Source organism: Oculina patagonica, chromosome 7, assembly GCF_052425735.1.
Source record: "Oculina patagonica isolate OP01 chromosome 7, crgOcupat, whole genome shotgun sequence".
NCBI lineage: Eukaryota > Metazoa > Cnidaria > Anthozoa > Scleractinia > Oculinidae > Oculina > Oculina patagonica.
The window spans coordinates 22911616-22923110 of record NC_135764.1 but is presented as its reverse complement, the minus strand read 5'-3'; the positions used below and the strand labels follow the sequence as shown (position 1 = coordinate 22923110).

General features: G+C 36.5%; 1 protein-coding gene across 1 annotated transcript; it reads right to left on the bottom strand.

Moving 5' to 3' along the window:
* Window positions 1–271: 271 nt before the first annotated feature.
* LOC144659679 (aladin-like) lies at window positions 272–11467 on the bottom strand. The gene is made up of 17 exons (XM_078520170.1): window positions 11309–11467; window positions 10130–10266; window positions 9959–10014; window positions 9004–9095; window positions 7047–7093; window positions 6861–6927; window positions 6142–6173; window positions 5506–5565; window positions 4478–4561; window positions 3980–4100; window positions 3163–3284; window positions 2574–2634; window positions 2378–2465; window positions 1734–1904; window positions 1506–1581; window positions 1143–1227; window positions 272–447 (listed from the first exon to the last, which is right to left on the bottom strand). Exons 1-17 carry the CDS (start codon window positions 11435–11437, stop codon window positions 331–333), a joined length of 1545 nt encoding a protein of 514 aa, XP_078376296.1. The 5' UTR covers window positions 11438–11467; the 3' UTR covers window positions 272–330.
* Window positions 11468–11495: the final 28 nt, after the last annotated feature.

Genomic DNA, 11495 nt, shown 5'->3' with positions numbered 1-11495 from the left:
ACTATGAGAGTAAGGTGTGTTGCCCAAGGACACAACACAATCACCCACCCAGGGCTCAAACCTAGACTACTTGATCCAGAGCCCAGCACACTAATCATTAGGCCACCAACCTCCTGTAGAGCTCTTACGAGCATAATAATTATCATATTAAACAAATATTACAATAATTTTGACATGTGCAGTATGTGAAACAAACAGGCAGCTTTATTTCTTGTTTATTTATAATTTTTTTGTCACAAAAACACAAATATTGTATCTTTTTCTTTACAAAAATTCTTTTTAGAAGCAGCATCTTATGTACAAGTTTCGTTACATGTATGTTTTCAAACATCAATGTGACGACAAACTATTTGCATATGTTCCATTTTCAAGCTGACTTGGTGAGCCAGTAAGAGGAGATGGAGAAAATAGTAATGGGATGAACGAGATACTGCTATCTGACCAACACTGAAATAAATACAGTAGATCAAAACGTAAATGGAAGCTATTAAGCAGTAGTCTAAATTCAGTCATTGTCTTTAGTCGCTTACTCCCGAAGAAGACCTCTTTCTCAAGAGTTGAGGACTAGAGTTAGACGGCTGAAATTCAGTCAATCAGTGCAGTACAAGGTGATTAGAATAAAAATTAGTTACACCCTTGTGCAACCCTCCAAGTTTATTTCTTTCCTTAGTGGCCATTTGGCCACTGACTGCTCAGGTTTGGTCGCCAGTGAAAAATTTTAGTCGCTTAATTAAGCTCACGCTTTCAATCCTTCTTCTCAATTTTAGTCGCCAGGCTGGCGACTTTGGTTCCAATTTAATTGCCAGCTCCAAAATTTTAGTCGCCATGGCGACTAAAATGGTCTTAACTTGGAGGGTTGTTGTGTATGACCATTCAAGTGATGACTACTAGGCAGTACTTTCATGTGAAATCTATTGAGTGTCCAAATGTGTTACTAAGATAACAAATTGTGTAGCACTACTGATCATGAAACAAGGACCAATTAAAGGTGAGTTTTCTTTGGGTGGAACACCATTAAACTGGAAAAAAAATTGGAACTTATTTTAAGCATGTGATCCTGTTTGTTTTTTTATATTTTTGGCAGTATAATTTAATTTTGCACTTGGCTGCACTTTAGTGTAATAGAGTCCAACAACACTTACCACAGTAAGAAGTGCTCCTTTCTTGAAGTCTTGTTGGAAGGTGACCAGTTCTGGGACTGTGTTAGGAGGTCCTCTTACAAAGCCACTGCATAATACAGAGGAATATTTAATTAAAACATTGTTTTGATCATAACAACATTAATAACAAATCATAATAAACTATTAAAAGCTTTTAAAGATCAAATCACTTAGTAATAAATTAATTAAATGACCCTATTTCTTAATTTTAGCGAAGACATAATATATATAATATTATGATCATTGCTTTTCTTGTATTATTATGATAATCATTATAAAAATTAGATTTAATTATTAATAATTAAATTTAATTATCAAAATTTATTTCATTATTGAAAACATTACCTGGGCATGACTTCAAATGTTGGTTTCAATCTTGTCTTGAACACAGCAACTAGTTCTTGTGCATGTTTGTCTTCATCTGTGGAAATGTTTAAAACATGTTATGTTCAATTACAATACTTTTTTCAGAGTTCATTCACATTGGCCCTGAAACCTCTCATTTGGGGAGTGGTCAATAAAGTAGAATTTTTCAAAAAAAAAAAAAATATACTATGCACTTCAGTCACATACCTTTGAATATAACTGCTAATCTTTCACCAAATGGATCCCAAGCCATGGAGCGTACACAGCCCCCTGAAGTCACTGACTCGGTATCCAGATCCCAGGTGTACGACGTCAAATCAGCACATTTTACAGCCAATCGTGCTCCTTTTGCCATAGATGTGTTGTTTTCCCCATCACCTTAAATCAGAAAATGACCATTTTTATGGCAACTGAAGTAAGTACCGCTGACTAATAATTATTTACCCTGAACATAGGAGATGGTGCACTTTTTTAACACAGCTTTCAAGGCCAAGGGTGCAACTTCCCCCCTGCACCTAAGCGTAACGTGCGCAGCCAAAACATGATCTAATTGCATAGATCAATTAATTTTCCCCCATACTTGGAACCTCCAGATTATTCACAGCAGTTTTTGACTGTTCCCCTAGAGATTTGAGATTCGGGGTTTTACTGTTATCAGTACCAAACACACACTGTAGGTGTTTCTTATCATTTTATTAACAGTCTTCAATGGAACCTGTTAATGGTAAGCATAGAGTTAAGCCATGCCCTACAAAAAAAAAAAAAATTCTGGTTCTTTTTTGGCAGCCATTTTATATTGGGGGAAGGGGTACACTTTTTATCTGTTGAAACATAAGCAAAAAAAGGCTCACCAATATCCTGGAATTGTAGTGAATATAGGGCAGGTTCATTTGCCACGGCAAACACAAGAACTTTTCCATCAGGACTCCAACAAGCTGCCTTCACAGAAAGCAAAAATACAAAATATTAGTGTTTTTGTTTTAGCCACACAGCAACATTAAAAATTTATTGATTAATTAACTTGTCAATGAAGGCTGATTTAAATACCTGACAAGCCCCTGACAAATTTGACCACTTTTCACAAGTCCAAGTATGAGTCTCCCATACCCTGCATTGAATTGGAGTTAACAAAATAATGTTACAGTTACATATGTCTGAAGGTAAGAAAAAAAAAAATAAAAAAATTGAAAGTTGGGGCATCCTTGACCCCACCTTCTCCCTTTACCCCTTCCCCTTACCTCCTTCCCTCCCCCTACATACACAAAGAAATGCACTTTCCATGAGCTACACGTGCTGTAAGGCTAAATTTCAACCTTTCTTTGGGGGGGGGGGGGGGGTAGGGCCATGGATGGCAGAGCATATGTTTCCATCTTGGGGGGGGGGGGCTGATTAGTGACTTGAAGTGGGCCGCTCAAAAGACACAGTGACTTCACTCAGTAAGTCTTTATTTTTTTCAGAACCCCAGCCCCCCCCTCCCCCCCCAAAAAAAAAAAAAAAAAACTCTGGCATTCCTGGGGGTGGGATGGGGAGAAGAGCAGGAGATACATATCAGTTGCACTAGTATCAGGGAAGTGTCCCAACACTTAATGCCCACATCATAGGGTTATAAAATTTAATTTCTTATGAACCGTCTAACCTGAACAGGCTGGACGGTGTTGCAGCAAATAGATTCCTCTCATCTGGTGACCATGTTGTCAGTGTTACTCCTCCCCCAGCTCTATATAAAGGCGTGGCTGTCTCCAAAGCTACGTCCCATACCTATAATAATTATTATTATTATTATTATTATTATTATTATTATTATTATTATTATTATTATTTGCAGAGGAAATAATCTTAGTTAGAATTATACTTGAAATGTGCAGGGAATGGCATTAGGGAACTCACAGGAGTGTTGTGCTACATAATTCAGGGTAAAGGTTGGCCACATTGAATCTCAGTATTAAGTGCTCAACTTAAGGAACATCAAAATGAAAAGACAATGTCCTGGAAAAATTATGGCCAAAAAAATTTTGTAATCTCCCAGCTCCTACTGATTGTATTCTGAGAATACTGTAAGTCATGTACTTTTTAGAGGATATTATTTTTTATAAAATAATGTGACTTTGTGTAAAATCCTCAAAATGGCTGAAGAATAGCTGAATGCAGAACATAGATTAAGCGTGTAGATTGACCTTATCTAGCTGTTGTTCATTGGGAGAGCCCCTTGTAAAATGGTTATAAACTTTTTTTTGGTCTTAAACTTTTAACATAAATTCTTGTTACTGAGATCCATACATTTTTTCAAATCAATAAAAATAATTAGGGTTACTGGTAGTTACACTTGAGGTTTTTCTTGCACTTGACTATTTTGAGAATAAATAAATTATACAATGTAAATAACATTGCTCAAGATAGACACAGTGCATCGGGGGGCCAAAAAAAAAAAAAAACACACGGGAAGCACATCCTACCATCAAGTTACTGTCTGCTGGAGAGCCAGACACTAGTAACTGTCCACTGGGACTCCATGAAACAGTCGTTACTGGACTGTGGCCTGGATAGGACAGATGACGAACAGAACTTCCCCCCAGTCTGCAGATTAATCAGTAAATAAAATGATTAGAGTTTGGATTTAAACATTGAAAAAAGTGATCTTGATGAAGGGGAGAATCTTTAGGAATTACCAACTATTTTTGGAGTAGATGATCTCCATTAGATTTATTTTATAATTAAGGTGGTTAATATATAAGTTCAAATTAATGAGGTACAAAATAAAAAAAAGCCTGAGTGTCTATTTCCTGTGACGGTCATTTTTAGATTTTCTCAAAATTGTTCATTACCAAAAAACCTTGTGTCCAAATGACAAAGTAGGTAATTTCAGTCTGTAAGGTCTTAAATTTTTCATGACCAAAAGCAAAGTTAGGAGGCCCATTTAGGGTACAGAGACCCACTTAATTTATTACACAAACCTCAGAATAGGTGATGAAGGGTCAACAGTCCAGACAAACAAACCATTCTCACAGCCAACCACCAACACTGAACCTGACAGAGGTCTGGAATGAAAATAGAAAATTAAAATTCAGGTACTGGTCAGTTTTTTGTGGAAGGCCCTTTGGCCTAATAGTTAGCGCGCTCGCCTCCGAGTCAAACGGCCCGGGTTCGAGGTCTGGCCGGGGTGCTGCGTTGTGTTCTTGGGCAAGACACTTTACTCTCACAGTGCCTCTCTCCACCCAGGTGTATTAATGGGTACCGGCGAATTTACTGCTGGCGGGTAACCCTGCGATGGACTAGCATCCCATCCAGGGGGGAGTAGCAATACTCTCAATCGGCTAATGCTACGGAAACTGGAATAAGCTCCGGCCCGTATGGGCCACTAGGCTCAAAGCAGACTTTACCTTTACCTTTACTGGTCAGTTTCTGTGCTACTGTGTCTGTCGAGTCTCAAGCCAAACAGTTCCAATTATAAATGAACTTTTATTTATATTTTACAGTGTAGTTTAGAGAAGTGATTGAGAATTTTGCCTAAGAATCTAATATTTAACAATCATGATAGTTAGCTGACAAGGCAGTAGGCAGAGTTGGCTAAAATCAGATGATACTCTGCAAGATTGAGCGGGATAATTGTTTAATTTATTATTCAACAAATTGTCAATGAAACACATTTCACAGCTAAAAGACCTGTAATATTTTTTTTTATTAAACAGGGCTTTGCAAGATATGTACGGACAGATAGTGAGGAAAAATTAACAAGCATTATGCAGATTTCTTGACAGAATCACAGGTACATGTCTGTTGTACGTCACAAACATCAACAAAAAATGTTATGCAAGTATTTTTTTATTTATTTTTTTATTATTATTTAGCATTAACTTCATATATAAATTTAACACATTACATTCTGGCCTTAAGACCGTAGACATCCCTGAAGGTCTATCATAGCCTGAAGAAGTGATAGAAATTGTTTCAGTTTAAATTTATTTGGAATTGGTGACCTTACCTCCATGCAACACAACTGACAGCTTTCTGTTGTTTGTGCTCCAGTATAGGAACCAAGTCACTGTAAACAATGATAATAAGATACATGTATCATCAGTTTCAAAGGAATAAGCAATCTGTCTTTGAAACTGTCAGCTATGTTGTATTTAACATTTGGTATTGTGTTGATCTCTGGCAAAAGGTTGTTTGATTTGAACCCCCTTCCCCTAAGACGTTCCAGTTTAGCTTCACTCTTTCCTTTTATTAATTAAAACTGTTGGCTTTTTAGTCCCACCTCTCCAACCCCCTCCCCCCCCCCCACCCCCTGCTTCTCCTCCCTCGCTTCCTGTCAGAATTTCCCCATGACCTTCTGTGGAGTGGGCATGGATATTTCCTGGGTGCTTAAATTATTTTAAATTAAAGTTAAATTTAGCAAGTTTACAAATTTTACTAACTAAAGTTCTTTAATTTGTTTCATTGTATTATAATGTTGCGGTTAAATTAATCTTTGGTTTGAAATTATTCAAACCATCTTACATAGATCTGATCAGTTGGGTTCTTCTTGCAAAACAATATTCCACAAATAGTCTAGTCAAATGTTCACAATCATGTTTTTTATTCACACTGTAAATATAGTTTATGTGTACACTTACAGTACCTTGATAATGTGTACACTTTCACTGAATCGTCCTGTAGAGATATAACAAAGCAACTAGTAAGTTTATTTACAGTGGAACCCAGCTGATATAACGATCTTCGATATAACGATATAACAATGAATATGTTATGTCCCGACAATAGTAAAATGTATGTGACGGAACCCTGATACAGTAACGATCCTCGATATAATGATATAATTTTACTGCCCCCTTGGCATATCATTATATCGGGGTTCCACTGTAGTTCTTTGTAAAACAAGCATTTAAAAAACATGCTAAATTTTAACATTACCATTATGATCACTGAATGCAGGGCTGCAATTTGCTCATGTCCATCTAATTCCCAAGTGTAATTTTTTGATCGTAAATCATTTTACGGCAACGATGAATAACAATCTGTCAGACCAGAATTTTGTTTTGTCCGACCAAGATGTTGTCTTTGTAGGGCATAAAATTATGTCCTTTCAAGTGAAAAAAAAAATTATTTGCAGCCCTGCTGAATGAGTATCGTGGGGCTTTCTACAATTTTATTACCTGAGTGCAATTTCTTTAAATTCAAGGTTTCCTTCCCTTATTCCGATTTCAGTCAAACATGTTGCTGTTATCTCAGTGAGAGTTCTGCTTTTCTTGTATGCTAAGATTATAATTAATTGAAATACTAAAAGGTAAAAGCAGAAAATTCGTTAAATTCATTTTGTTCACACAATAATTATCATACCTGCCATGCCACAACAAATTTAGCTACATGAGGGTGCCAGGCAAAAGCTCTGATGGATGAGTTTTTCCTGGAAAATGAGCAAACAATTATTAATGGTTACACCCCCATCTCTTTAAATTTCCTGGAGTTTAAAATAAATAAATTTTAATAGTTTAATTCGAAATATTGTTGTTACATATTATTTACCAAGATGACACAACAGAGAAGGCATTGATCATTTCTTCTCTTGATAGCTGAAAAACAAACAAAAAAACAAAGAAAAGTTGTTTTAAGTACACAGTGAAAGATTATACATGCCACAATCATATTATTGTAGTTGTAGTTCTGAAGAAATTCAATGCCTTTTGAAGAAGATATCAGAGCCAGTAAACCAAGTATAAAGAGAAAATACTTACAAGTTTAAGGTGGCCCGCGGGTATTTATGAGGCTGACAGTTCCCTTTTTTAAGCGCGTTTTAAAACGGGAAACGTGAAGCGATTGCTTAGATTTTTGAGAATCTGAAAAAATAATGCTTAAATTATATAAAATGATAAATTTTATGGCGATCAAACGAGATTTGTTAAAGTTATGAGCGATTTTTTGGAAGCCTTCGTTTTTAATAAAATGCGATTATTTTGAAAATGACACGGTGAATTTTTCTGTAATTACCCCAAAACGCTGCCAAACAGTTGAAGTTTACTCACAACAACTTACAAGAAAATCCACTCCGTAGATTTCCTGAACGAGCGACATCTTTATTTTGCCTTTAAAAACTGTTGTGTTATGCGTCTGACTTGACCGTCGCATAAATTTGATACTTATACTAACCCAGTACCAGCCAGTTTTGAGTCTGATGTCACCTTAAACTTGTGTGTAAAAGTTAAAAAGATCGTGTATATACATCAAATGTTAGCAGTCAATAAAAATGGATGGTTTTCAGTCGAATTTTTGAAAATATCAAACAAATGACGTTATTTAGAATTGCGGAAGATTTGTCGATTTGTTTTTCATTTTTTTAAAGCTGCAGCTAGAACAGGATATTCTCCTAATTTCTCGACGGTACTTCTCTTCCTTTGTAACCTGCATTTCGAATGAAATTATTCTGTTTTGTTTGGAGGGACCAAATCACACCTACCTCAGGATGTGGGGATTGTATTATGTATCTTCCAGGGCAGAGACGCGGATAGGCCTTTCAAAAAGTATTTCATTCAGCGGGGTTTACAAAGCGACAAATCTTGGGTGCACCTGACTGCGACCGTTCTCACCGTTGATAGACAATAACTCAAAATTTGCAATATCCTTTCTAGCTGCAGCTTTAAAAAAATGAAAAAAAATGAAAATTTCCGCAATTCAAATACGTCATTTGTTTGATATTTTAAAAATTCGCTGATCCATCTTTATTGACTGCTAACATTTGATGTATAACGATCTTTTTAACTTTTAAACATTAAGGTGAATAATAATGCTTACTGGGTTAGCATAAGTCAATTTATGCGACGGTCAATCAGATAAATTTTTAAAGGCAAAATAAAGACGCCGTTAGGAATCTACGGAGTGAATTTTCCTGAAGTTGTTGTGAGTAAACTTCAACTGTTTGGCAGGTTTTGGGGTAATTACAGAAAAATTCACCGTGGCATTTTCAAAATAATCGCATTTTATTAAAAACGAGGCTTCAAAAATCGCTCATAACTTTAACAAGTCTCGTTTGATCGCCATAAAATTTATCATTTTATATAATTTAAGCATTATTTTTTCAGATTCTCAAAAAACTAAGCAATCGCTTCACGTTTCCCCGTTTTAAAACGTGCTTAAAAAAGGGAACTGTCAGCCTCATAAATACCCGCGGGCCACCTTAACTTAGTTTGCACAAATAAAGGTGATTTGTAAATGATAGCAAGTACTTACAGTAGTTTTAGTAAATTAATCTACATTATTTGACTGTTAAAAGTTGTGTCATTGTTTCAAGGTCCTGCCACTTGATTTGCCTCCTCTTCACCCATGCAGGCTTGCTATGGCATTGCACTATTTTTCAAATTGTTTTGCAGTAATGAAGCATTTGGCTATTTTTTTTTCCGTGATGTGGTGTTCAGCAACACCCCCTCCTCACCTGAACGATCACACTAGACAAATAGTTTTTAAATTTGTAACATCTAGTGCAACTTACATTTAAATGAGGAAATATGCTCCCATACATTGATAAAAACCATCTTACAACAGTATCAGTGCCTCCACTCAAATGCCACAGCCACGAAGGAACTGCAAAATGAAGTAATTTTTCATTTAATAAGTACATGTGGGGTGCGTTAAAAAAAATTCATGAGAAAACTAGAAACCATGCCCCGATCAATACTTTGTTTTGGTCCGCCGCACACTAGCGGCAAGGTCTGACAAGACATTTTGAGATAACGGTCGACAATAACGATAACGGTTGGTAGAGATAACTGTTACAGCAACACTGTTGAAATCTTCAAAAATAGTACAACTTTTTAAAGATTTTAAACTCAGACTAACCACTACCAGATTTTGCCTAACAAGGTCCATCTTGTTGTAGACTTTTCTGAATTCACCGCACACTAGCCGACAAGTGAAGACTTTTTGACAGACGAAAAAGCCACTGAGCATGTGCTCTTAAATTAATTGCATGGTGCCCATTGCCAAAAGCTTTTAATATTTAAAAAATCTTGGGTGCCCAGCTCTAGGGGTGGTGAATGGTCCTTTAAAAACTGCGTGTCTCGCAAAATTTTAGCCAAATTTCAGGGGTCTCGTCGTCTCGAATTTTTCTTTGACGCCTTCTCGCAGTCTCGATTTCTTTTGCAAGGCTAAAAAGGTCTCGGGCTCGCAGAAAAGATATCAGTCTCGCCGTCTCGCAAAGTCTCGCATTTACCATTCGACACCCCTCAGCTCTTAAAAACTTAAATCTGATGGCAAAGTTGTACGAGTCGCACAAAGATAAATTAAATAGGTTGCCTGTGACACCTGGGCTCTGCTAGAGCACAGCTCTGTGATAGGTAAGCCTTGTAGTTGGTAATTAGTTAAATCACAATGATTAAACTTATAAACTTAAGACCCTGTAGTCACTAATATCACTGTTAATGGCAATGAGACAACTGTGCACTTACTTTCATCCTTGTTTTTCTTGACTTCATGCAGCATTTCTGAAAATCCTCTAGAATGCCTTTCAGTAATTAACACAATAAAAACATCACAAATTATTTTCACAACTTATAATTAACATGTAAATTTAAAAAGAAGTATCTGAGATTAAACAAATCCAATTAACATTAACTTACCAAACTTTGAGCAGCTTTTTATAAACACTTTCCTCTTTCTGTACCAATGTGTCCCATTCTTGATCTGCTGGCCTTGATAAGCTGCTTCCTGTCTTTAGACTTTCTGTGTTTCTATCAATTGAAGGATACTTGATTCCCTGTTGGTGCGTTGATTGACAAGATGTGAATACTGTGAGTCACTTGATGTGTAGTTTCAATAATAATAGGCCAATAATTTATTCCAATAATTATATTAATATTCTAACTTGGCTCCGAGGCTTGGGGGAATAAAACAAAAGATATGATTTATTCATCCATCAACATGGATGTGATATATCTTCTGTTTTATTCGCCCAAGCCTTGGAGCCAAGTTAGAATTTTAATATATCGGAAATGAAAAGCGTGGTTTTACCCCAAATAAGTGAATGTCACATGAGTGCAGCTGATCTGATATTGTAGACCACATGTAAGTTGGATGGATCATGGGATCGCATAATACAGGACAGGATGGTTGATAGCCAACAAGGCACCTAGCGCCAAGTTGGCTATAACGATCTCATATCCAACAAGGTGAGTGGAATAATTGTTTTATTAAAAAACGCCCAAAGAATTGCAATATTTGAGCTCCCTAGCTGTTTTTGTTGAAATGTTTTGGCTACCATATTTGTGGTCAATGGTATATGAGCTTATATACCATTGCCTGTTAACCAATCAAAATGCAGGTATTGCAATATACCATTGCTAGTTTTTAATAAATAGGTATGTGCTACTGTGAAGGATAGGGTTTCAAGAAGTTTAGTCTGAGATATATATATCTAGAGTATAGAAAACAGAGGGTTTTGGTCTAGGGTACATTTCCCCGGCAAATGATACACTATTCTAGAACATAACTAGACCAAAACTCTCTAATTTCTATGCCCCATCCTAGACTAAACTGCTCGAAAACCATATCCTTCACAACGGCACATGTATGTAGCTATTAAATATATGAGAGTGCCCCCCGGTTATACGCAAGCCATGGATTGATGGTTTATTTTGCGTCAAAGCGGTTACAGAACGAGTGAAAGAGGGGCTTCCTGCCTACTTTGGTACTTACCTTTCACTTTTATGAAAAAACTTTAATCTAGATATTTAAGACTTAACGTTTATGTACATGTACATCAAGAACGTGACTGTGTGAACCAATTATTTTTGTTGTACCTGAGTCGCAGGGACATATTTCGACAACTCCGCAGTTTTGGAGCTCTCAGCAATCAGTCTGGCATTCAACTCACATAAGGTTATCTCTCCTTTTGATGGAGGAGGCGGAAAAACCGACAACGAAGACATTCGCCGCGGTTCTTTCTATCCCGATCAAAAGTTCTGCAGTTGAAAGATGGCGGGAAGA

Coding starts and splice junctions, on each gene's coding strand:
- LOC144659679 (XM_078520170.1), bottom strand. CDS start 11,437: ATGTCTTCGTTGTCGGTTTTTCCGCCTCCTCCATCAAAAGGAGAGATA. Junction 4,101..4,477: donor CCTTCATCACCTATTCTGAG/GTTTGTGTAATA, acceptor ATTAATCTGCAG/ACTGGGGGGAAGTTCTGTTC. Junction 1,228..1,505: donor ACATTTGAAGTCATGCCCAG/GTAATGTTTTCA, acceptor TGTATTATGCAG/TGGCTTTGTAAGAGGACCTC.